Below are 26,445 nucleotides of genomic sequence, written 5' to 3' on the forward strand. Positions count from 1 at the left end.
CAGTTAGCTAATGTGATCATTTGGATTACTTCCCATTGTTTTTTAAGTAGTACTTTAATGAAACACCTTATCAGTAAATCTTGCACAGCTCTCTGATTACTGTCCTAGGATAAATTCCTATTAGTGAAATTGCTGGGTCAAGAGCATGGTCACTTTGCTTATAATCTATGAGTGATTGTTTTAAACCATCTCTAAGCATCATCTTGCTGTTCAGTCTTCTAATCTCCCTCTGCCTTCTTTCTCCATTGACACAGCTCCAATCAGGAGATTCAGACCTACGCCATTGCACTGATCAATGCACTTTTTCTGAAGGCTCCTGAGGACAAGAGACAGGTCTGTGGCTGCCTTTTCATATATTTCATCTGGGCTTTTCTGAGAGAATTCTCACTCCATATACTCTTTGCTGTGCAGAAAGCACAAATCCAGCCATTTTCCCAAGAGTCCTTCTTCCTAGCCATCTGGTCTGGAGCCCAGCAGGGTGGCTTTGCTAAGGAAGACCCAGGGAAGAACTATGAGGGGAAACCAGCTGGGTCTTAGATGAGAGCAGGGCCCTTCAAACTTTTTCCTCTAAAGGGCCAGAGAATAAATATGTTTGACTTTATGGGCCATATGGTCTGTGTGATAGCTACTCAACCTTGCCATTGTAGCCAAAAGCAGCCTCAGCCAGTAGGTAAATGAATGGGTATGGCTGTCTTCCAATAAAATCTTATTTACAAAAACAGGCAACAAGCCTAATATGGCCATAGTTTGCCAACTCTTGGGTTACAGGATCAAGAATAAGGAAGAGGAGACCCTGTGGGTAAAGGGGTCCAGTATGAACGGGACTTTGCACTAAGTTTTATGTTTAAAGGTTCTCTGGATGCAGGTTCTAAACATCTTCCTTCCCGTTCATTGACTGACATTATGCAGATAGCTCTGCCTCTGTGAACCTTAGTTTCCTCACCTGTCACATGGGAGCAACAATGTCTGCCTTGTTTACCTCACAAGGATGTCTGAGGAAAAACAAGATCCCTGTTTCACAAATGAGGAAACTAAGAATCACCTGGGTGGTGGAACAAGCACTGACCTAAGAGTCAAGGGGCCTGGGACCAAGTATTCTCCCTGCTGCTGGCTAGGCAAGTGTTTGTAACTTCTTTGGGTCTCGGTTTCTCTTTCTGTAAAATGAAAGGGCCAGTTTAAATGATCTCTGACAGCCCTGCCAACACTAACATTCTAGATTTCACTGAGAAAAGCCCAAGTGGTGTTAAAAGTAAGACGTTTTCGTTTTCTGACAATCTCATGGGCTCAGTAAGATGAAATCCAAGTGGGATCATGTATGTACCCAGCTCTTGGTAGATTCTAGAGGGAAGACCAGAAGCATCTGTGGTTCTGTCTGTCCTTGTCTTTCTTGGATGGCTTGGCTCTGTTAATCTGCCTTCCCGGTCCTTGTTTGAATGTAAGCTGAAAGCTCATTCTGTCTGCTTCTCTCTGTGCTTTTGCTTTCTGCCGGCAGGACAAGCACCTTAATCCTCTAGACCTGCCTGTCACTGTAAGTAGCACCGCCACGTGGAAAGGGCCCCGGCTCTTCCAGGTGGGGAAGTCAAAGCTAGGCAAGAAGCTCATAGTCTGATCTAGATGTTCAGGGCATGCCAAGACCCAGGGAAAGGTTGTGTGCCGTGAATCTCCTTTGTCAGGACACTTAGGGAAGTACTGCAGATTAGAGTCACAGAAAGGATTAAGGGGGTACCTGCCCCAGGGAGTGTGGCCCCAGCCTTCCTTTATAACTTGCCTTTGCATGGGTCTGTGGTTCAACTAGGGAAGACCAGACTTAGAAACAGCTTGCGACTTTGATCTAGACAATATCATGGATGCGTCACACCTTCTTTCTTGCTTTAGTGGAAGAGAAAAGGTATCCATGCCCTTTTTGGACTCTTACTAGACGGTAGGAATCTGAAAAGGTTTAGACAATCGACAAAAGGGAATTTGGATGCTCATTTCTTCATTATAGGGAGCTTTAGAGAGGTCAGCTTTGCGAGGAGATGAAAGGGGATAAATGCCTCCCTCTGACACCACAGAGAAGCTTTCGGTCTAATACCTTTATATTCTAGCTGCAGACCACTGTCAATTACCCACTTTGTGAGTTGTCCACAGCAAGATTTAATCTCAGTCGACTTCCTATAGTTACCAAAGAAGTTCCTAGGCCACTGTCCTCCTCTGCTAGCCAGTATGTATTCAGTGAATGCAAAGTAAAATTTAATGTTCCTGGCAGCATCAGCCATTTGGAATATGGCTAGAAATCCAGAAGTGTGAGAGAGGGGCCTTTCAGCTCTGAGAAAAATGACACAGAGCTCACAGATACTACTCCATAGGAGAGATGTGACAGCTCCCTCAGGCCCACTGATTTAGGATTCTCTATAAAATTAAATGAAAGCAGCAGTTTAGAAAATGAAGTCATAGTAATTAACATTAGTAAGAAGTGATGGTAGACACTGGAAGGAGGAGACAAGAGTTATGAAAAGCTGCCAGAAAAATTAAAGGCATTGTAATCTGAGACCATTTTGTTTATGGGAAAATAGCTTCACATCTCAATAGCTCCTCAGGGTATCACAGTATCACAAATACAATACAGAATAATCACTGATGTTCTTTTTGATGAAGCTGACTCCTTAGCAGTGATTAAATTATCACTGTAGTCACTTCAGAAATCAAGATATATATATATATAATATATATATCTAAATGAATAAATAAAGCATGACTATCAAAATCTGGATCAAATATTATAAAAAAGGTGAGCCTGTTATAAAAAATTACCCAAAACACTGGACCTATTGTTCTCTAAGCCAGTTAGAACTGAATCCTAGACTACTTACTGTTGTAGAGTGTCCAGGCCCCAGCCGTCTGCTGTAGGGTGGGAGGGGGTTGCTGGACCAAAGCTCTCCCAAAGTTTGGAGTCAATGCTTCACTAGAGTTCCTTCTAGCCTTAGCGGTGGGGTCTGCCTGGCACGATGCATGTGGCTTGGAAACCATCACGCTGCTGTGTGTCCACGTGCAATGTCCTTGTGACACAAGTGTCTCATCTTCAAGCAGTCCACATCTCTCTTTGAAGACAGTGCAGTTGATTGTGCCATTAGGAAGGGAAATCCTATTTGAATTAATTTGCACTCACAGAAATAGGGAATGTTTCAGAGTGTGAAATACATTTGATGGTCAGTGGATTTTTGTTCATTCACCCACTTTTCATTTGGGAGGAAAAAAATTTAAGAAAGCCAAAAAGGCTCAGAATTATGACATCACCTTCCTCTCGAAGTAGTCACAGGTGTGTGCCTGCCACCCTGCCTTATATTTGCTTATTTTCCTCCATAGGATATGGCCAATGCATTTGCACAGAAGCATCTCCGGTCTATAATCCTGAATGTGAGTTCCTGGAACACGGTGTATTTTGCTACTATTTTGTTACTATTAATTGCAATTATTACTGTTACTGTTATTATATTATTATTGAAATTATTAATGAGTGAGGAGAACACACAGAGGAACCTTATCAATAAGAAATACCTCTCGAACCGAAGAGCTTTTTTCTGTGATCCTCTGTGAGCAGAGTTGCCTCTAGGCGGCCATCTCACCAGCAATTGCAGTGACTCCAGAGAGGGACCAAGGCCAGCTCTACTGTTTGTTGCCCTGCAACTACAGAATTTTTATCCAGAGGGAATATGTTAAAATAGGCACAACAGGGAAAATAACTCATCCAGCTGACACTGATTAAAAACCTGAATTGTGTAGGGCACTGACAGGACTAAGTAAACAAGTGTATTTGCTCTCAAAGAACTTCTGGCCCGGTAGGAAAGACTAGTGATCATAGTGTGGTGTGATCCCGGTCTGAGGTCTAGGAAAGGATGGAGGAGGAGCAGTGAGTTCTGCCTTGAAGAAGAGTGTTTCTGGAAACTTTTAGAGGAATGTCTCCAGGTGAGCCTTGGAGGATGAGTAGGCAGACCGGGAATAACGGGAATTTCAGCCAGAGGGTAGCCAGAACCCAGAAGGAGTGTGTGATTAGGCACACAGCAAGGAGCAAGTGGGTGAGGAGGCTAGAGAGGTAGCAAGGACCAGATCAGGAAAGGTTAGTCTCATTCCTAAGGACAGCTGAGGGCATTTAATTAGGCTGGTGAAATAACCAGACCAGATTTGCATTTTAGAAAGAGCACATGAAAGACTTGTATTTGCTAAGGGGTGCCTGAGGGAGGAGAGCAGAGCAGGAGTTGGCAGGGGGATCTGGAAAGAAGTGTAAATCCCTGTTACCACCTGTGGGGTGGAGTAGGGCCGATGTTGGGAGGTGAGGCCGGTGGGAGTGGAGGAGGAGAGCCAAGGATCTGAATTAAAAGGAGGCAACTTTGGCCAGGTGCGGTGGCTCCCACCTGTAATCCCAGCACTTTGGGAGGCCGAGTCAGGTGGATTGCCTGAGGTCAGGAGTTCAAGACCAGCCTGACCAACATGGTGAAACCTCGTCTCTACTAAAAATACAAAAATTAGCTGGGCGTGGTGGCAGGTGCCTGTAATCCCAGCTACTCAGGAGGCTAAGGCAGGAGAATCGCTTGAACCCGGGAGATGGAGGTTGCAGTGAGCCGAGACGGGGCCCTTGTGCTCTAGCCTGGGCAACAAGAGCGAAACTCCATCTCAAAAAACAAGTAGGCAACTTTATCAATTGTCAGAAACAAGGGAAACCTGGGAGACCACAGTGAAGGGAATAAAATGAAACATTAGAAGTCAAGTGTAAGACTTAAGCTAAACATGGACTTTGGAGTCTGCCATTTTCCCATCTTTGATCTTGAGCACTTCACATAACTTCTCTGGACTTCAGTTTGCTCATCTGGATATGAGGACTAAGTGAGGTAATGTACATACCATGCCTAGCAGGGTGTCTGGCACTCAGTAAGCACTCTGCTCATATTGGCAGAACAGGATGCAGAGGTGATAGGATTGAAGAAGTAAGCTCTGAGCACTTGTGAAGCTGAGCAGTCAGCTGCTCTAAACATGCAGAGTCTGCCAGACTTCACCTTGTAGAACCAGCTTCTCCCTGCTGGCTGCTTCCCTGGTCACACCCAGCTACCAACCTGGCAGGAGGGGCCCCAAGCCCACAGGAGTACACAGGTTCCCACACATTCCTGTCTACACTCCTCAGCAGCTGTCCTGGTCACCCTCTTCTGCATGTGTGGGGATGAGAGTGCCCTTCTGAGGGAAATTTAATTATATTTGAGACTTACTATTTAATCGTGTTAGAAGTTCATTTCTGGACAAACCCTGTGAACAAGTAAAGATTTCACTATAGAAGGCAGTTCAGCATCAGGACTCAGGACTTAAGTGGCCTGGCAGGAAATGGCTAATGCGTGGTCTAATGCATGGTCACTGCAGTCCAGGGACTTCACTGAGTAAAGCCAGAGAACTAAGACACTGAGATACTTGACAGTCAAGTGAGACTTCAGGTAAAACCTCAAACTGTCACTCATCAGACTGGAGCTGTACTTCTTTAAGCCATTGATGTTAGGATAATTAATTACCTTCCTGCTCTGATGTTTCTTAAGTTTGAGAAAGAGGATTAAAGAGACTGAAAATCAGAATCACATTAACTTCCACCTCTATTCAAAGCTGTTTTATAAATTAGGGAGAAAAGTGAAGAGAGAGGAATAGGATAGACAGGGAGACAGAGGGAACAGCAGAGAAGAAAAGCCTCAGAGTGAGGCAAAGGAAGAGGTATGGAGGGGAAAAGAAGTGGCAATGGCAGTGAAGAACCCCTGGCCATAAAAGAAACTGGGGGGAGTGGGAAGGAAGGGAAGTTACGGGGCAGGGGGCACAGAGCAGAGAACAAGAGAGTAAGGCTGGGGAGATGAAAGAAACAGTGAGACTTAGCTAAGAAGAGCGATCTCGCGCTTAAGAGACAGAGGGCGTGCCTGTGACAGGGCGGGAGTTAGAGGACTGGACATGGTCACTGATTCAGAGGGAGGGAGGGATGCAGGCAGAGGCCTAACTCCAGCATGTTAGCACATGCTATGGAAGTGCTGTCCACAGTGGTGGCCACTAGTCATGTGTGGTACTTTAAATAAGTCTGTTGTGACTGAGGACCTAATTTGTAATTTTAATTTCATTTTAATTTAAATATCCATATGTGGCTCATGGCTGCTGTATTAGGAAGTGTAGATCTAGAGAAACAGCTAGAAAAAGGAGAGACCACTGGAGTCACAGTAGGGGAAGAGGTCTAGAGCAGGACCATCCAGTGGACATAGAACCCAAACCATGCACATGATTTTAAACATTTTAGTAGCAGCATGAAAAAGGAATAGGGAAATTCAGTTCAATAATATATTTTATTGAACCCATGATATCCAAAACGTTACCATTTCAACAAGTAATAAATGTGAAATATTACTAATAAGACATTTTTTTCCTACTAAGGCTTCAAGATCTGGTATGCATTTACACTCATAGCACCTCTCAATTTAGCCTAACCACATTTCATGGGCCTGGTGGCTACCAAACTGGACCTCACAGGTCTAAAGAGATTGATCTAGAGTCAGAGCAAACTCTAGGGAGAGCTGATCCAAAGTTAGAGGGAGCTTTAAAAAGATACTGAGTCAGATACCTGCCTAAAGTCAGAGCGCTCCAGAGCATTGCTATTCAGTAGAACTCTGTTAATGGAAGTGTTCCATATCTGCATCGCTGTAGCCGCAGCCACGGTGACTACTGAGCACTTAAAATGTGGCTGGTGCAACTAAGGAGCCAAATTTTCAACTTAAATTTGTTTTAACTGATTTAAATGCAAATAGCTGCATATGGCTAGTGGCTGCTATACTGGACAGCACAGCCCTAAAGACAGGGCTACTGAGTAGGGAAATTGAAGGACATAGTGGTGGTACATGTGGGAAATGGGGGAGAGTCTCATTTGGGCAAGAAAGAACCAAGAGGGACAGGATTCAGGATGGTGGGTGAGACAGGGGGAGTGAGAAATACAAGGGAGCAAGAAGGGAAGCACGATATTGTGGGAGTGAGAACAGGATGGTGAGAGACAGGAACATAATCAAGGGTTGATCAGCTAGGACAGACAGAGGGAGACACAGCATGCGAAAGAAAGACAGAGACAGAACATGAGACAGGACCAGAGGACCTAAAGTGGGGGGTGGGCATCAGAGGGACAAAGGAGGAGGTGATGAACCCTTAGGGGAACGTGGGGGCACAGAGACAGTGGGGAGGGAGAGTCAGGAGGGAGAGGGACATGGTGTGGGCAGCACAGGGAGCAGGGACAGAGTGATAGGAGAGAGGAGAGGACAAGCCAGACGAAGGAAGGAAGGAAGGAGAGAGGGCTGTGGGAGGGAGCTGGTGGGAGAGTGAACTGTTCCTCCTTTGTGTAGCTATCTCAGTATCATTGAAAGAAAATGGCCTTTCCCAAAGCCTCTCTGCTTGGTGAAGCCATCCAAAGCATTTTATTTTTCTAAGGGAAAAACAACTCTGCCACCATGCACACCATCTATTGTTTTGCATTTAGTAGGCCTGTGAAGTGCCTGATTGGAGGAAGGTCCAGCCACCAATGTTCTGTATCATAGCCTCCCCCATTTCTGGTGTGGCTGGGTATAGCCTCTGCCTTCACTCTACCTCCCCTGCCCAGGGGAATGCAGAGGAAGGGATGGTGCCTTTCAGACCTGCAGTGAGTCATCTCTGCCTGAACCAAGCCCATTCATGCTCCCATCACTTTCTAGAATATGAAGTCCTCATGTGTCGGAGGAAAGTTCTGTTCCCTTCCCAGCATTCATTCCTTTTCCTTAGCATGGATGTGACCCTTCATTAAAAGAGATCAGTTCAAGTCCCCTACTCCCTGCCTGTGCTTTTTCTAGCATGTGATCCGAGGGAACCGCCCCATCAAAACTGAGATGGCCCATCAGTTGTATGTCCTTCAAGTCCTAACCTTTAACCTTCTGGAAGAAAGGATGATGACCAAGATGGACCCCAATGACCAGGTAGGTGCTAAGTGGGGCAGCTGTTTTCTCATGGCTGTGGTGCAGTCCAGCCTTAGTCTGTGTGCCAGGCACTGTGCTTGGTCTTTGTCTGCAGAAGTAGTTTGCATCTGCCCTAGAAAATCTAGCATGATCTGTACCATGAGCCAAGCCCATTTCTGTCCTGCTGTGGTAGAGGTGATGCCTCCTAAGGGACTGATTGGGGCCAGAGTTTGGCCCGGAAAAGCCTGACCCACTGTTTCTTTTCCTTGCTCCATGGGTTAGCTGATTTACCTGCTGACTGTCTGTTTCACCTCACAGGCTCAAAGAGACATCATATTTGAACTGAGGAGGATTGCATTTGACGCAGAGTCTGATCCTAGCAATGTCCCTGGGAGTGGGACAGAAAAACGCAAAGCCATGTACACCAAGGACTACAAAATGCTGGGATTTACTGTAAGAACCTCAGAGCATAGACAGTGGTAGGCCCTCCCCCATGATGGGAAGTCAATGGTGCCACCCAGCCAGAGCCCTGACAAGCAACCCCATGGTGACCCTGGAATAGATGACAGTTAGGAAGCTGGTGGGACTTTAATGTTTGCTTTGCTTTTTTGATGGTGAGTCTGTGAGTTTGTGTGCAAAGTTTGGCCCTATGAAACGAATCCATCTGTAGAGGGGTTGGGGTCAGCTAGAATGGGTAGAGAGGGGACCTGTCCTTCTACCCAAACTGCTAGGTTCTTTGCAAAGCTAGTGTGAATATTTTGTGATAGAGTAAGGGCTTGAGGATGGAGTTAACTGGAAGAAGTATTTCTTGCATACCTACTCGGTGTGCAGCATCATGCGAAGTAGGTTCTAGGATGCATGGTGAGGCGGCCACCATCCAGCACACAAGAGATCACAGTTCAGTGGTGGTGATGGCTGTGAAAAGAGCTAGGACAGAGGTGGGTGCTGAATGGTAGCAGCATCAAGAGGAGAGGCGAGAGGGCATACCCTCAGGTCCCTGCACACAGGGAGACTACTACATCTCAAATTGTGTGTCTTTATTTCTCTAGAACCACATCAATCCAGCCATGGACTTTACCCAGACTCCTCCTGGAATGCTGGCCTTGGACAACATGCTGTACTTGGCTAAAGTCCACCAGGACACCTATATCCGGGTAAAGGCAGGGGAGCTGGTCTCAGTCCTGGTGCCACATCTCCTGCCTTCCTCCCTCATCTCCCTAATCCTCCCTTTCTCTTCCCCTGACAGATTGTCTTGGAGAACAGCAGCCGGGAAGACAAACATGAATGCCCCTTTGGCCGCAGTGCCATTGAGCTCACCAAAATGCTCTGTGAAATCCTTCAGGTTGGGGAACTACGTAAGTCTCTGCAGCTCCCTCTTCTTCAGTCATTCCTTGTCATCAAGAGCTCAGTGAGACTGGAAATTATTATAAACTGTTAAATGTCAGTGGGGCCGGGCGTGGTGGTTCACACCTGTAATCTCAGCACTCTGGGAGGCTGAGGCAGGAGGATCACTTGAGCCCAGGAGTCCAAAACCAGCCTGGGCAACATAGTGAGACCCCCGTCTCTAAAAAAAAAAAAATCAAAAAATTAGCCAGCTGGTAGTGCATGCCTCTAGTCCCAACTACTCGGGAAACTGAGGCAGGAGGATCGCTTGTGTCAGGAGGTCAAGGCTATAGTGAGCATAGTCGTGCTACTGCATTCCAGCCTGGGTGACAGAGTGAGACTTTTAAATCTAAAAAAAAAAAAAAAAATTGTCAGTGGGACTAGACAACCTTAGGTGGGTTTTCAATTTTGTTTTTTTGTTTTAAATCACTGCATCAGCTGATAATTCCATCTTATCCTTGTTTATGGGAATCACGGTTGTTGCTCTGTTTGAGCTGGCAATTTGAATCATATTCCAAAGCTACCCCAAGCCTGTAGGTAAGGGCTGGCTGAGTCTGTAACAGGGTAGAGGGAGGGCAAGAAAATGCACCCTGGAGAAGAAAGCTAAGGAAGTGAGAAACGCCCATCCCACACTCCCCATTAGCTGCGCTCCTTGGTGTGCTGTTGTTCCTCGGGACTTTTGTGCAGAGTTTCCGGACGTGAGCTCCCAGGCCCTTGTGGACAGAGGCTTCATCTTCTCCGTTTTTTCACTTCCACAGCAAATGAAGGACGCAACGACTACCACCCGATGTTCTTTACCCATGACCGAGCCTTTGAAGAGCTCTTTGGAATCTGCATCCAGCTGTTGAACAAGACCTGGAAGGAGATGAGGGCAACAGCAGAGGACTTCAACAAGGTCAGTGTCTCCAGGCTGCTCTGAGGCCCACGGGAGGAGACCATCACATGACAACCTCTGACAGCTGGCTGGCACCTGGAGAATCCCTGAGCTGGCAAAGCAGCTTGGTCTGCAGAGCTGAGTCATAAGACTGAGGCATGGAGAGTTCAGCCCCATCTGATTGTTGCTCCCTCTGTGATCTTGAGCTTGTCTTCCACTTGGTGCCTTAGGCCCTCATTTGTCCATTGAAGTTAGCACCTGTCCCTTCGGTCCTCCATAGAGGTCAGGAGGATAAGCACAGAAGACTCACTGTGGTTTATTGAGTGCTTACTCTGCAGGCACTGCTGTAGTTTTGTGAACTGGGAATGTTAGCAGAGAGAAGAGTGGACACCCTGGGTACTTAATCGATTGTTATCCCTCGGTGCTTTCAGTTCCCACTCTATGCAGAGCACTGTTGTGCCAGGCCCTCAAAAGCTGATCATTTAGGGGTTGAGTGTTTTGAAGTTGATCATCTCATTATAAAAAATGTGGAAAGTATAAAGAATAAAAAATTACCTGTATTCACACCATCCAGTGACAAACATTTTTGTTTTCCTCCAGTCTTTTCTTTGCCTACGGGTTTTTCCTTCATTACCAAGATCATACGGCACATGCAGTGTAGTATCCTGTTGTTTTCTTTAACAGTTGTTTTAAGGGGACCAGTGCATTTTTTAAAATCACCACAGCGTGCCAGGCACTGTGTCTGCCTTTCATGTGGTGTTTCATATTCTTTTTTTTTTTCCCAAGACCTAGTTTCACTCTTGTCACCCAGGCTGGAGTGCAGTGGCACTATCTCGGCTCACTGCAGTCTCCACCTCCAAGGTTCAAGTGATCCTCCTACCTCAGCCTCCCGAGTAGCTGGGACTACAGGCGTGAGCCACCACACTTGGCTAATTTTTGTATTTTTAGTAGAGATGGGGTTTCAACATGTTGGCCAGGCTGGTCTCAAACTCCTGACCTCAGGTGATTTGCCTGCCTATGCCTCCCAAAGTGCTGGGACTACAAGCATGAGCTACTGCAACCAGCTAGTATCTCATATTCTTTATGACAACACCTATCAGGAAATGTGTCTTCCTTTCTCTTGGTTTAGAGATGAGTAGATCACACCTAAGGATGTTAAGTGACTTGCTGAAGGGACAGAGTCAAGATGCGAACCCATTTCTTTCTGACTACAAAAATCCATGCTCATTTCCCCACACCATTGACCAATTGAAATATATGGGAAATAAAGCATCTATCAGTGTCAGTCATGTGACCTGAATAACCTTAGATGGTTATTCATTCTTAGATGAAGGTATACCTATTTCACCCAGCAGATGTCTGTAGTGCCTGCCCTGCTCAAGACCCTGGGGTAGGAAAGAGCCTTGGTACTCCATAATAGGCCTGTCCATTTCTCAAGAATAATGGTGTGAGTTGGCTGGGTTCTTCTCTTCTTAGGTTATGCAGGTCGTCCGAGAACAAATCACTCGAGCTTTGCCCTCCAAACCCAACTCTTTGGATCAGTTCAAGAGCAAACTGCGTAGCCTGAGTTACTCTGAGATTCTACGACTGCGCCAGTCTGAGAGGATGAGTCAGGATGACTTCCAGTCCCCACCAATTGTGTAAGCTCCATCTCAGGGGAGGCTGGCCGGGGAGGTGGCTGCCAGCTCTGCTTTCCTTCCAGAGCTCCACTGTCCCCATGACCTTCCGCTCACTCCAGTGTGTGTCTGCCCCAGGGAGCTGAGGGAGAAGATCCAGCCCGAGATCCTTGAGCTGATCAAGCAACAGCGCCTGAACCGGCTCTGTGAGGGCAGCAGCTTCCGAAAGATTGGGAACCGCCGAAGGCAAGGTGAGAGGAGACAGGGCAATCCTTGCTGCCAGAAGGAGCCTGCCTGGATGGCCCCTTTTGTGCCCAGGCCTTTCCCAGTACTGTCGTTGCTCACCTGTTTGGTTTCCCTTGTGTTCCAGAACGGTTCTGGTACTGCCGGTTGGCACTGAACCACAAGGTCCTTCACTATGGTGACTTGGATGACAACCCACAAGGGGAGGTGACATTCGAATCCCTGCAAGAGAAAAGTAGGTTCACTTCTCTGTTGATGCGTCATGGTCACTGGACTTGTCAGGAGACAGGAGTTCTAGTCCGGGCTGTTTCTAGCTGAACATCTGGGCTTGTACCTGTCACCTTTCTGGACCTGTTTCCTTATGTGTCAGCGATCGCCTCTACCTGGCCTACTCGGTGGGGTGGTTTGGAGAAATAATGAGTTCACAGGTGTGAATGTGTTGTGTAAAGGGTGGTACATGACTAAGTCAAAAGGCAACAGTTAAGAGGAGAAGCTGTGAAGCCAGACTGCCCACATTCAAATCCTGGCTTTGCTCCTAATTAACTTGAATCATAATTAAGTGCAAGTTAGTTCTCCCCTCTGCCTTGATTTCTTCTCCTGTAAAGTGGGAATAATAGCCACACTTTCCTCCTAAGAGGATTGCATGAGTAATGTATGCAAAGCACTTAGAAGAGTGGTTGGCCGGTAGTCAGCATAACTGTTAGCAGCTGCCACTGCTGTTGGCGATGATAGCATCATCACTGCCATTACTGTGAAGGGGAGGAGAGGGGAGTCACCAAGGTCCCATTCCTTGGGGATATAAATCTAAGAGCCCTGAAGTGACCCTCAGTTAGCTTTGACACAGCCTCACTGGGCCATGGTCTACAAGAAGGAGGGAACGGTACAAGGCCACCCTCCCCACCACCCTCACTGAGCTCATACAGCAGCTCTTGGAGTTTGGGGCTGAGGCTTCCTGTGCATCTGCCCCAGTACCTCCATTCCAGTACTGATGCAGGCACTGACCAGCTTGCAGCATGAACTTCCAGAGACTAATTCCCATCATTTATCAGTTCCTGTTGCAGACATTAAGGCCATTGTCACTGGGAAAGATTGTCCCCACATGAAAGAGAAAAGTGCTCTGAAACAGAACAAGGTGAGTGGAGAGGCCAGTTTGAGTAGCTAGCCCAGTGATACTTGGAGAGTGCCATTGGTGGTGTTTTTTTCCAGGTGCATTCTTACCGTCTTCCCCTCTCTATTCCTGAATGTTTTATAAAGAATTTTGAACATACACAAAAATAGATGGAACCTCTGTATATGCATCACCCAGGCTCAGCAACCATGGCCAATTCTGCCCATCCACTTGTTTCTCTCCTTTATCACTTTGAAGAAAGTCCCAAGTATCACACTGTTTCATATGTAAATATTTAGTGTACATCATATGGTATATAACATTACCACCAGTCCATTAGCACACATAACAGGAAATCAAAGTAGTTATTTCAGATCAAATATTCCACTGATGTTGACTTTCTACCAATTGTCTTATAAATGTCGTAATTTCTCTACAGATATATACATGTTTATATGCATACACACACACACACACACACCCATCTTGTTTAAACCAGAATCTAAGACTGGTCTTTTAAGTTTCTTAATTCCTAAGTTCCCCCCACCCCCCACCATCTTTTCCTTTGCAGTTTATTAGTTGAAGAACCAGATCGCTTGTTTGGTAGTTTCCTAGCATCTGAATTTTGCTGATTGTTTCCCCATGGTACAGTTTAACTTGTTCCTCTGTCCCAGATCTGTAAATCAGCAGAGGGATCTAGAGGTTTGATCCAGTTCAGGTTTAATTTTTTTTCTGGCCAGTGTCATCAGTGGTATTATGTTCTATCAAGAGGCACATAATGTCTGGTGGTCTCTCCTTTTGTGATATTAGCAGACTGTTGAAGCTCAGTGCCTCATTCCATTAGTCAACTAAGGTTTGCAAACTCATGATATTTTGATGCAGTCATTGCTTTTCATTTATGAGCTGAACCATGAAACTTGCCCTTATCTACTATTGGTTTCCCAGTGGTACAGTTTATATAGGAAACAAGAATAAATGCTGATTCTTCTTTTATGTACTTACTTTCAAAATAATGAGTTAGTTCCCTGGTATCATGCAACAGTGACCAATTTTGTGTGTGTATGTTTTGTTTTGTTTTTTAATTGTTAAGACATGCCTATGCCAAATACATCATGATAGAAGTTGTTAGTCATCTTGGTAATTAAAAACTTTTAGGATAACTTACAGTCATGGATTGTGACCTTCCAGGGTTCTGAGTGTTGAAAATGACTTTTTTCCAATCTTAAAAATATCACAACATCTTTGAGGTGACTTGGGCAGGAAGTGGGTAAGTTAAGGTTGATTTATGCTGGGCCTAATCTCCAGCCACACTTGTGGCTGCCTAGGAGCATTGATGACATTCATTTGAATCAGCATGTTTGGTGATGATGCTGAGTCACTAGGACTTTGGCCAAGATCTTGATGTGCAGACCCCAGGCTGTTCCATCGCTCTAATTTAAACGCTTTCTCCTTCAGGAGGTGTTGGAATTGGCCTTCTCCATCCTGTATGACCCTGATGAGACCTTAAACTTCATTGCACCTAATAAATATGAGGTGAGCAGTATGGTGCTGCCTTGGACAACAGAGCCATTTCTGTAACTCTTTCGTTGGTGCCAGGAATGAACAGATCAGGAACGTCCCCTGTGGTGGGTGGCTGCAGTGTATCATTGAAGGCTATAGAATGCCAAGGATCTGTCACACTCTGGATTGTTTATCCGTGAGCTGGGCTCTCCACATTACTCTTCAGCAGCAGCCGTAGGTTGTCATTACAAAGACAAGGTCAACTAGGAATGACTCATTTACTTGGGACTAGGAAAATTCTCCCCTTTTCAGTTTCTCTGTGGTCAACCACCCAAGAGAACTTGACAGATCCTTCCTCCTAGGGGCTCCTGGTCACATGTTGTAGTGGATCCAGTGTGGACTTTGAAGCCAGATGGAACTGGTCCTTCTGACAAGGGCCCTGTAGTTCCATCTGCAGCACTGGAAGATACTAGATATTAAATGAGTGATTGCATTTGAGACCCTACATGCCTGGTGAGCTCTGAGAGCCATCACTGGGAATTAGAAGTAGGGCTTCTGAAAGAGGAGACACTTGGGCAGGGCCTGAGCTGCTGCTAGTGGAATTTTATTGGGAGGACATGAAGAACAAGCAAGTGGGGAACCAGGCGAGCAACGGTGTGGAAAAAGGAAAATGGCAGCAGAGGAAGCAGAAAGAGTAAGTAAGGGAGCAGTGGGATCAGAAGGCTTCCTGGTTACCCCCTCTTAGCATGAGACCCACCAGTTCCATTTCTTTAGTATTTACTCTTTAATATGTATTGACTTGATTGATTTTAATTTACTTTTTTTTTGGTGGCAGGGGAAACAAAATTGAGATGCTACAATCACTCCTGTTTGTGTCTTGCTTCTTTTCACCTAATACATATTTCCCTTCTCTCGCTTCTGATTTTGGGGTAACTTCAGGTAGATGATGCCCCAGGACTCAGATCTCATTTTGCTGTATTCATTCATTGCATTTTTAGGTTCTATTTCATATTATTGTAAGGAGTTGTAATATAAAACCCCTTATAAAAACCAGAAATCTTGAGAAAGTGAAGGATCACCTCCCGATTTATCTTTGCTATCATTCCAAATCAGTTTTGCCTATACTGATTAGTTCCAAAAGGAACTGTTGTGAGCCCCATCAGAATAGAGACCTTGGCAGGATCTCCTGCTGTCCGGGGGTCATGATGTGACATTTTGCAACTTGCTCCCCACAGTACTGCATCTGGATTGATGGCCTCAGTGCCCTTCTGGGGAAGGACATGTCCAGCGAGCTGACCAAGAGTGACCTGGACACCCTGCTGAGCATGGAGATGAAGCTGCGGCTCCTGGACCTGGAGAACATCCAGATTCCCGAAGCCCCACCCCCCATCCCCAAGGAGCCCAGCAGCTATGACTTTGTCTATCACTATGGCTGAGCCTGGAGCCAGAAACGACGGTACCCAGGAGAAGGGATTTTGGGCCCAGGAGAAACGCTTAAAGTCTGGTGCCTTGTCTTTTGCTTGTACAGAATCTGTAGTGATTTTGGTGGCCAGTAAATGCCAGCCATTTCTCAAACCCACCTCGGACCACCCAGAGTTTCCTCTTGGTCCCTGTCTACTAAGAGTCACGAAGGCAGGGTGCTCTGCCCACTCCATCACCATGAAGCCTGGGATTGGGCCACAAGGAACAAACAGCAGATGCCCTTGCCTTCCAGTCCAAGAAATTGCTTCTTGAAATGGATTTGACAACAGCCACTCACCTTTTCCTCCTGAACCTGCTCTCTGATCAGCTGGATCCCCACGTGAGCAAGAGCTGGCCCAAGAAAGGCTGCCTGCAGAGGACAGGTGTGCTGGGTGTGTTGAGAGCCTTGGAGTGACTGCCTGTATCTCAGATCTGAGTACAGGCCTGGGGCCTTTGCTTTTGTCTTTTTTGATGAGGGCTCACTCCAGCTTCATATGGTGCCAAGATGTTGCTGCTTCTGAGGTTGGCTCTAACATCTCTGGTCTTTAGAGCCACCAGATCTCTCTGGCCCATACAGATACCAGAGCAGACGGAAATTTCTCCCTACAAGCGCTCAGTCTCATCCTGGCAAGTCAAAGACCTCCAGGCCAAGTCCTGCCCTCTTAAGTCTCCAGGAACGCTACAGGGAAAACCCAGCTGAGGCCTGGGCCTAGACTGTGGTTAGGTCACTAGATTCTACCCCACTCCCCCCACATTAATACCTTTTCCTTCCTCAGAGAGAAATCTCCCACCTAACCTGAATTGTAGCCCCCTCCAGTTTGCTTTCCTTTGGCCTTCCAGACCCCAGGAAGTTTGCCTTTCCTTCTTAGAGCTATGGTTTCTGCCATTGGCCATGATTTCAGGGAGCTGGCTGAGGCCGGCTGAGGCCACACCTGTGCCAGTGGGGCTTCCCTGGTGCTGAAGCACTTGTAAACCACACATACAGCCTCTCTCCCTGGACATACGTTAGCACATTGGCATTCAGTATTGGTGGCCTGGCATGGTAGGTACTACCCAATGAAGAGTGTACTATATATTTTCATTACTATAGGCCATACTTATACAGACATGTATATATATTTATATAAGATCTACCTATCTTAGGATGGAACCCTGGGGAAAAATAAAATTGAGGGGAAGTAAAAAGTATGTAATGCTTCCAGTTGTGAGCCAAGATTGTAACCAGAGAGCAGCCAGGAGCTTCCTGTCAGTAACCATGTTTTCAATAAATACTCTTTCATGTACAAACTGTGGTTCCTGTTAACAGCTGTTTGTCTGTACGTGCCCCCTGCCCAATGGTGAAGATTTCACCTTGACAAGATTTGATCTCAGTGTGTCCGGGAGACTCTGGAGAGCTCCAGCTGGAGCCCTTAGTCACCTTCCAAGAGTCCCTTCCTCCTCATCATTCGCTCCTCCCACACATACACACACACACACACACACAGACACACACCTGCTGGTTAACAGTGTTCACAGATTGCTGCACTGAGACAAAGCGTTTTCTGCTCAACCCTGCTGGGTACAGCAGGGTAAGGCATACTGTACACCCCCATGAACACATCCTCCCTCTTCTCCCTGCCAGGGACACAGCCAGGGAACAGCTCGAGTACTTGTGCCTTACAAAGAAGACACGCTCTTTACCCTGTGTGTTGCCTGTGCTTAGTGCCCAGCCTTCCAGCTGGTGTTTTAGGCTGTTGCTCCAAACCTTGGCCTTGGTAGCTGGGAGACTTGAATGAGGGTGGTGATGAAAATAGATACTTTCTCTTGTCCCTAAGAGAGAAGGGTGTGAGGACAAGCTATTTCAAAAGGCATAGAAAGTGTATGCAATACAAGCCTTGAGGACTGAATAAAGCCAAGACCTTGGGCAGTGATGGGTACCATTGTAGGTGCTTGGTAAGCACTGAATGAACTAATGCCTGCATGATGCCAGCTGGCGGCGGTGACAGCAGCAGTTTGCACAAAACACTTACACTCTGGCCTTGAGCCTTCTGTTTAGAGGGGCCAGGGATCCCAGCTGAGTCACTTGTAAGGATCCATGTTTGCAGCTGGTCCTACTGCCGGAGAACCCAGGAGGAGGCTAGAGGACGGCAAAAGGCACAAAACTGGGTCTGAATGTGCAACCCTAGCTTGCCCTGGCCCAGTGTTCTCCTTGACTGCAAATGCTGCCCTTTTAATCCATCCCGCAAGATGAAGAAAATATGAACTCCCTAGGCTGGCATTTTGGGGCCACTGCAACCTGCCTCTTGACTACTTTAACCACCACAGTTATAAACAACCTGAGCCCCAGGCATGGCTGGAGGCTTCTCACCATCTTTTAGGATTCTGCCATTTCCTCTATCTGGCATGCTCTCCCCCTACTCAACCTATTGAAGTTGAGATAATTCTTAGAAAGTTTCATACAGAAAATATTTCACAAATGTTTCGTATTACTTCTGGATCGCCTAAGTTTTAAGTTGTAACGGCCCCAGCCGGCCTCAGCTCCCAGAAGAAAAAGTCCATGAGATACTCATCTTCGTGGTTCATTCCATGGTTGCCTAGCACTAGACTGGACATAAGAAAAACAATTTGTTCAGTAAAAGTAAACAAGTGACCATTTTTTGGATAGCCACTGTATGCAGAACACTAGCAGGTACCGGGGTTCCAAAGCAAGCCCCTGATTGAGCGCAGGAGAGACGCAATCACACTGCTGTGCTCTGAGCCTGAGGGACTCCGCGGAGGACAAAACTGCGCTGTACCCCGGAAGGACCCGACCACCTCAGAACCGGACCACAGCAGACGCCCCGCCCCCGTGCTGCCCCGCTCCGCCCCCGTGCTGCCCCGCTCCGCCCCCGTGCTGCCCCGCTCCGCCCCCGTGCTGCCTTTTCGCTCCGGCTCCGCCCAGCCCCTGGGTAGCTTCCGGCGGAAGTTACCGCCCCTGCCGCGGTTCGGCGGCGGCATCCGGCCTCGCACTTCCGGTGGGAAGATTCCGGCCGGGAGCTCACCAGGCGGAGGTGAGTGGGTTCGCGGCAGGCCTCCCGGTGCGCTCCCAGGGCCTGGGGGGGCCGGGGCTGGAGACGGGAAGCGGGCTCCCCGCCCGGGCTCTGCGAGGGTTGGCATGGGGCACGTCACGCCCCTGCCCCTCTCCGGGCCTTAGTTTCGCAGTCTGTGGAGGGGGCAGGGGTCTCCAAGCGCCCTCCTGCCGTGCTTCTGCCCGACGCCGGCTCATCTGGTATTTCTTGAGCACGTGCGACGTGCTGGGTGCGGGACCCAGGCCGGAATCGGACACGGCTCTGCCCTCTGAGAGGCTGCTTCCCGCTGTGGGATTGGGGCGGGCAGTAAACACGTGAGCAAACAAGGAAACGTCAGAGGTGGGAAGTGCCACGAGGATTGGGAGGGGTGGGGCATTGGGGAAAGTATTCAGCTCAGCGGAGGTCTGCGGAAGGGTGCTGAAGACATAAAGAGCAGCAGGTAAAGAAATACGCAGGCTTGATGTGTTTGACACGTGGCAGGGGGCCGCTGTGGCGGGTGCTGGGGCCAGTGGCAGAAGAATGAGGTTGCAGAGGCCTTCCTTGTGGACCAGGCTGAGGAGCTGGGCTTAGCCTTAGGGCATGGTCTATTCTGTGTGCTTAGGCCATCTCTCTGGCTGCTTTATAGTTTCCAGGCCTTAGAGGCTAAAGTGGAAACAGGGAGACCACCAGCTAGACGAGTGGCAGTCAGCAGGTGAAAGATAATTGTGGCTTAGACTGTGGTAGTGGGAATGGAGAGGAAGAGAAGTAGAGGGGTCAAGAAGTATATTGAAGGTGGAACTGACAGGGCAGGATTTGAGAAATGACGGAAATAAGTGGCCAAAGATGACTTCATCATAGATTTTTGGTTTTGGCTTAAGTAACCGAGTGTATTATGCTGGCATTTACTAAATGACTCTGGGATAGATTGGGAGCGTGAGAAATAATTATGAAATCTTCTTAGGGCATCTTAAGTTTTAGATATTTGGAGTGCAGCTACCAAATAGGCAGTTAGATAATACTAGTCTGATGCAGAGAAGGTCAGGGCTGATGTAAAGAATTTAGAAATCATTGGCAAGTGGATTGGGTAGGATGAGATTATGTAGGGTAAGATTTAAGAGAGAAGAGAAGCTAGGTTCCAAGCTTTAGGCACCCAATTTTTATAGATTGAGTTGACAAGAAGGTGCCAGCAAAAAAGGCCAAGAAAGAGTCCAGAAAAGCAGAAGAAAAACCAGGAGAGTGTGGTATCGTGGCACCTAAGAGAAGATTTTTTCTAGGAGAAGGAAGTGATCCATTGTGTAAGATGAGAATAGAGACTCAGCCGGCGGGCGCGGTGGCTCATGCCTGTAATTGCAGCACTATGGGAGGCCAAGGTGAGTGGATCACCTGAGGTCGGGAGTTCAAGACCAGCCTGACCAACATGGAGAAACCTCGTCTCCACTAAAAATACAAAATTGGCCAGGCGTGGTGGCATATGCCTGTAATCCCAGCTACTCAGGAGACTGAGGCAGGAGAATCACTTGAACCTGGGAGGTGGAGGTTGTGGTGAGCTGAGATCGTGCCATTGCACTCCAGCCTGGGCAACAAAGAACAAAACTCCATCTCGAAAAAAAAAAAAATAGAGACTAAGCCTTTGAAGGGGCAGCAGAGAGGAGGGTGTGGTGACTCAGTGGAGCAGTAGAGATGGGCTGAAGTGAGGGCAGGGAGTGCATGAGTGGGGCTGGCAGTGCGAGGCCCTCTGGGAAAGTTTCACTGTTAAGGGGACCAGGAGGGGAGTAAGCCTCTATCATGAGCCAGCATTTAATGCTGTACCTGATGCCACTTTACAGTTGGAGAAACTGAGTCCAGTGGTCAAGTAACTTAGGGTCACCCAGTAGTGAGTAGGGACACCAGGATTTGATTATCAGTCTCTAACTCCAAAGCCCACAGTCTTAAGTACTAAACCATGCTGCCCAAGTTACAGTTAGGAAGAATGAGGGAAGCAGGTGCGGCAGTGATGCACCAGCCAGCCTTACCTTGATGTGACTGCTGCCCCCAGCTAAGCTGCTCTCTGTGGAAAGTGCGGCAGAATATGGACTTTCCTTCCTGAGCAAATGAGATTTCAAAAAGAGTATTTACTCCTTTAAATCTTGTTTCCCTTATAAAATAAGGGTGGGAACCTTTTCAGTTTCATGTCTGTGTCTCCAGTGGTAGTCCTACAGGAGCGCTTAATAAATGCCCATTAAGTGCCTAGATAATCTCCAAGGACCCTTCTAGCTGAGATTTGGGTTTGTGTTTGTGCATAGGTGACCTTCTGAATCCCAATAAGGAAATGAGTCAACTTTGAGACAGTGCTTCTTGTAGGTGGGGTAGCCATAGGGACTTCTTGGAGGCAAGGGACCTGGGCCAGGTCTGTGAAGGAAGGTCAGCATTGAACCTCTTTTTTATTACAAATATTTTGTAACAGTCCCTTTTATTACCCTAAAATGAAACATATGATTAATAAAAACAGCCTACACATAATTTTTGAAAAATCAACAACGCAACCGGGCATGGTGGCTCACGCCTGTAATCCCAGCACTTTGGGAGGCCAAGGTGGGCAGATCACCTGAGGTTAGGAGTTCGAGACCAGCCTGACCAACATGGGGAAACCCTGTCTCTACTAAAAATATAAAAAATTAGCTGGGCGTGGTGGCGCATGCCTGTAATCCCAGCTACTTGGGAGCCTGAGGCAGGAGAATGTCTTGAACCTGGGAGGCGGAGGTTGTGGTGAGCCGAGATTGCACCATTGCACTCCAGCCTGGGCTTCAAGAGCAAAACTTCGTCTCAAAGAAAAAAAAATAGTAAAATAAAATAAAAATAAATAAATCAACAAAGGCCTATAAAAAAGGAAAGTAATTGATAGTAAAACAAAGTATGTTTCAATATGTAAGTTCCTGGGCACAACAGTGCTGGAAGTCGCAGTGAAGCTGTCCCTTCTATGTGGACCCTCTAGGAGTGTGACTTCCGCAGACGCAGACACAGCCGTGTTGTGTCACAGCTCAAAAACCACTGGTGCCATTGCCGTAGTCGATGTGGTTTTTCCAGAGTGGGAACTTTGGTGCCATTTTGACACCAATTTTGACCATTTTCAGTCTCCCTTCATTGTACATAGGCATCGTATTCTTGGAAATGTTAGTTCCCAACAGAACCATGGAAACACTGCCCTGTGTTTACATGTAAACAGTTGCATTCTAGGTTCAGCTGATTATAAGCTAATCTTTCACCTATATGAATGTCAAAGTCATGCGGGATGCAGAGCAGTAATTGGCTATGTGGACTGCCCCTTCTTTATCCCTGCTCACTGAATGCCAGGAGCATATCCCCAAAATACCACCACAGGTTTCCAAAGCTACTCTGAAGACGGCTGTAGCCCGGGAGATTCATTTGGACACAGCCAGCTCCCTGTTTGCCCCGGAGAGGGGAAGTAGTAACATGGGTTCCAGAGTGCAGAACAGAATGTAATGGCTCCCTCCGGAAGTAGTGGGGTGGGAGATGGAGAGTGTTTCTGATCTTGAAGCCTAGAAAGGCTTCGAGAAGAAGGTGGTGTTTCAATAGGATGGGAATGTCTCAAAGGAGGAGCTGTGGTTGGGGGCACACAGATGAAGCAGCAGGTATCACATAACGCTGGACCTGAGGCTCCTCCAGGCGCAGACAAGTCTACCTGGCATGCTCCGGGCAGTCATCCGGGTTGGCTGGATTGACAGGGAGGCTGGGAGTGGTTTCATTTGGCAAGACCCTAAGGCAGGCACCGCTTCCAGGCAGTAGTGGTTAAAGCCTGGTCTTAGAGTGTTCCAACTGTTAGAGTGGTTTCCTTCTCCACTTTTAACCCCTAAAGACCAGACCAGTCCCCTGAAAATCGCACGCCTGCCATCAGTCAGTCATCAAACCAAACGGAGAACTTAAAGTACGCCAGGTGTGCATAAGGCCAGTGTGGACACACTGTTCCCTATCTTTGTGCCTCTCGTAGTCTCAGTGGACACAGACATTACTCACATCACACCCTACACAAGTGCTGTGAAGGAGGAGGAGGAGAGCTGTGAAAGCCACCTGTATCTCAGGGGACTGATGAAGGGGACGGGGTAGGGGTCCCTGAAGAAGTGACCTCTGAGCTGAAGATAGGCAGGATGGATGAAGGACTGAAGGGTGGGTGCAGTGTTCGTTCAGTTCCTTTGGACAACGGGAAGAAAGCTGGTGTGTTTGAGAAGCTGAAAGGCGCGCAGTGGGGCCAGGTCCTGGAGAGCCTGTGGCTGAGACTGGGAAGACCAGCAGGGCCAAATCAGGCCATGGGAGCCCAAAGAAGGGTCCCGGTCTTTATGAGAAAAGCACTGGAAACTGCTGAAGGGTTTTAAGCAGTGGCCCGACATAATCAGATTTGTGTTTTAAAAGGTCACTTTGGTGGCAGTTCATGGAGAATGACTTGAGGTGACAAGAGAGCAGACATGACATGGGTCTCTGGGAGTGCCTTGTGCCATTGTGGGCAGCCCCTCCGGAGCCCTGAGTCATGCAGCCTTCAGAGGCACCCATGGCTACGAGAAGCGCAGTCTCTGCCTAAGGCTCCAAAGCTGCCCTTTTTCCCCAGCAGCAGACCTCGGGACCTGTGAGCGTTGCATCCAGTTAACCATGGGAAGGGTTAGCACCAGCCACCAGCCCCTTAGGTGAGGACTCTGCCTGGGGCTCCGCTGATGGTTCCAAATCATGGAGCTGCAGAGAGCTCCTCCAGCCAGGAGACGCTCTTGGTGAAAGCTGTGGTCCAGCTCCACCGGCTCTTCCTGCACATTGTCTTCAAGAGGGGTGTCTGCCCCCGCTGACTCAGGAGCTCGGGTGCTGCAGCCGCCACGAATGGGGAGGTGGGCCCTCGATGTGGCCTTTGTGTGGAAGGCGGTATTGACCCTGGGGCTGGTGCTTCTCTACTACTGCTTCTCCATCGGCATCACCTTCTACAACAAATGGCTGACAAAGGTACTGGGAGGCCTTGCTGGGGCAGGGCGCTGGGATGAAGGTGGCTGGAGCCATGGCTGTGGTGCCCTTCACGTTTAACAGGAAGGCACAAGCTTCAGCCAGTCTAACTGGAAGCCAGTTACAGCTGGGCTGGAACAGGGCCCTCCAAGCCCTCCACGCCGGGGTTCCCCTTCAATGTTTGGATCCAGGGAAACCAAGGAGAGTGGGAGGTGTGAAGGGATGAGCTGGGGAAACTGGGGCTCAAGCAGCAACTGTTTACCCCACTAGAGAAGTATTTCAATATTTTAACAAGTGATACAACGTAGTGGGCCGCAGTGGCTCTCACCTGGGAATGGGCTGTGAGGAGGGCTGGGCAGGTAGCTCACGGTGTGTTGAACTGGTGGAGACAGCACCAGGCTAGAATTGAGCCCCTTGGCTGCCACTTGTCTTTGTGACCTAGGAGTCTGTCATTCCAAGCGATGATACGGTACCTAAGGGCCCTTCACACATAGCAAGGTCCTCATGAACCACCAAATGAACCCCACTCCAGCAGAGGGGCGAAGAGGAAGAGGGAGCTGTTGGGGGACAGGCTGTCTAAACCGAGCCGGGGTGTCTGCTTTGGGCTCCATACAGAGCTTCCATTTCCCCCTCTTCATGACGATGCTGCACCTGGCCGTGATCTTCCTCTTCTCCGCCCTGTCCAGGGCGCTGGTTCAGTGCTCCAGCCACAGGGCCCGTGTGGTGCTGAGCTGGGCCGACTACCTCAGAAGAGTGGCTCCCACAGGTAGGTGGGGTACCTCGGTGAGGGCAGGGCAGGAAGAGGGGCTGGGGAACCATAGGATGAGAACAAGAGAGACACCCGCATGTCTGGAAGCCGAGTCCGTCCCCTCTTCCTGCACTGCTCCTCCTCTGCCCTCTTGACCTGGCCTCCCTCCACCCATGCTGCTGCCTCTTGCACACTGCATGCCTTCCCACTGCCCCACCACACACCCACAAAACCCCTGCTGCACCCACGGCCCCACAGCTCCCTCACCTGGCAGCAGACACTGAGCCTGGAGTGTGGCCTCGGGCCTGGAGATGAGTGGTGAGCAGTTAGGGTCCCTGCCTTCGCAGGGCTGTGACACGGACATGGAGGACACTACGGAGCCCAGGGAGGGGGACCAACCCAAGGCTGGGGCCCATGGCTGGTAGAGGAAGATTTCCTAGGCCAGGTGCTGAGTAGGCCGAGGGCTGAAGGATGCATGGGACTGATTGGCCCTGGGAGGAGGGGCCCTTGTGGCCAGAGGGAGATTTAGTGCCAGCTGTGGGGTCTGGAAGGGAACTCAAAGTGTTTCAGGATGCTGAGAACCCGGTGCTGGTCAGAGGAAGTGGGAGAAATGAGAACTGAGAGGGTGGGTGGGGCTCACATCCTGGAGGCCGGGTTCCCCTTGGAGGAGTTGGTGTTCCATCCTGAGGAAAAAAGGGTTTCCAGTAAGGGATCAACAGATCGGGTTAATACCTCTGCTCAGGGGCCAGCCGGAGTGTTTGTGGAAACCACACTGGCCCAGCCAGTTGGAATGGGCCCAGCCCTAGTGCTAGAGCAGCCCCCCACCGCTTTGGGGCTGGGTATGAACCCTTTAGTTGCTCGTGGAAAAAAAGGCCTGAGGGCCCCAGAAGAGGCCCCGGGATGGTTCAGAAGTGGGGGACACTCAGGTGCCTCAGGGTGCCAGCCCACCCCAGCAGAGTGTGGACCTCCCACACCGTCCGGTGGGTGCCTTTGTCTCCACAGCTCTGGCCACGGCGCTTGACGTGGGCTTGTCCAACTGGAGCTTCCTCTATGTCACCGTCTCTCTGTGAGTACCGGCCATGCCCTGCTGCCTCCCTTCAGGCTCAAGCTGTCTGTCCGTCCAGCGGGCTATCTGCACACCCGGCTGCCAGGTCAGCCACTCCACTACTCTCTGGGACCAGCCCTTGCTCTCTCAGCCTCTCTCTGGCACCCAGCAGCTCTCCGGGAACTCACCAGCCTCTTCTGTAAGCCCAGCGCAGAGGGGGTGCTGTGCCCACCTGCCAGGCAGCATGGGGAAGCCAGGGAGCTCACCCAGAACCCCATCAGCAGAGTAGGGGAGGGCGGGCCGCAAGGCCACAGACAGGCAGCCACTGGCAGGTGGTACACGCAGTCACAGCAGAGCCCTGTGTGGCCTGGGGGCTGCACAAGAGTTTCTTCTTCCCTCTGATGTTTCACTTCAGAGAGCACAGTTCCTGCCTCCTCATCCTCCCATTCTTCATCCTCCCACTCTTCATCCTCCCACTCCTCATCCTCCCACTCCTCATCCTCCCACTC

The 26,445-nt window shown here is 48.7% G+C and overlaps 2 protein-coding genes across 7 annotated transcripts in view; both read left to right on the forward strand.

Moving 5' to 3' along the window:
• ELMO2 (engulfment and cell motility 2) overlaps positions 1-17,430 on the forward strand; it is a 40,893-nt gene extending 23,463 nt beyond the window's left edge. For both annotated transcript variants that reach the window (XM_011928868.1, XM_011928867.1), the window contains exons 9-21: positions 255-333; positions 3,346-3,396; positions 7,857-7,979; positions 8,277-8,411; positions 9,008-9,112; positions 9,205-9,313; positions 10,100-10,236; positions 11,692-11,855; positions 11,970-12,082; positions 12,202-12,309; positions 13,124-13,206; positions 14,638-14,715; positions 15,918-17,430. In XM_011928868.1, the coding sequence (XP_011784258.1) occupies positions 255-333; positions 3,346-3,396; positions 7,857-7,979; positions 8,277-8,411; positions 9,008-9,112; positions 9,205-9,313; positions 10,100-10,236; positions 11,692-11,855; positions 11,970-12,082; positions 12,202-12,309; positions 13,124-13,206; positions 14,638-14,715; positions 15,918-16,118 (1,486 nt within the window). In that variant the 3' untranslated portion in view covers positions 16,119-17,430. The remainder of the gene's footprint in view (positions 1-254; positions 334-3,345; positions 3,397-7,856; positions 7,980-8,276; positions 8,412-9,007; positions 9,113-9,204; positions 9,314-10,099; positions 10,237-11,691; positions 11,856-11,969; positions 12,083-12,201; positions 12,310-13,123; positions 13,207-14,637; positions 14,716-15,917) is intronic.
• A 1,654-nt stretch (positions 17,431-19,084) lies between these two features.
• SLC35C2 (solute carrier family 35 (GDP-fucose transporter), member C2) overlaps positions 19,085-26,445 on the forward strand; it is a 14,580-nt gene continuing 7,219 nt past the window's right edge. For 2 of the 5 annotated variants that reach the window (XM_011928873.1, XM_011928874.1), the window contains exons 1-4: positions 19,085-19,172; positions 23,770-24,146; positions 24,830-24,909; positions 25,894-25,957. Coding sequence is in view for 3 of the 5 variants with exons in the window: in XM_011928870.1 (XP_011784260.1) it covers positions 23,808-23,842; positions 23,975-24,146; positions 24,759-24,909; positions 25,894-25,957 (422 nt within the window). In the remaining 2 variants the exon portion in view is untranslated. Of the gene's footprint in view, positions 19,173-23,573; positions 24,147-24,758; positions 24,910-25,893; positions 25,958-26,445 lie in introns of all 5 variants that reach the window. The other 3 variants (XM_011928870.1, XM_011928871.1, XM_011928872.1) reach the window with 3 other exon arrangements.

Source organism: Colobus angolensis, unplaced genomic scaffold (assembly GCF_000951035.1).
Source record: "Colobus angolensis palliatus isolate OR3802 unplaced genomic scaffold, Cang.pa_1.0 Scaffold8, whole genome shotgun sequence".
Classification (NCBI taxonomy): Eukaryota; Metazoa; Chordata; class Mammalia; order Primates; family Cercopithecidae; genus Colobus; species Colobus angolensis.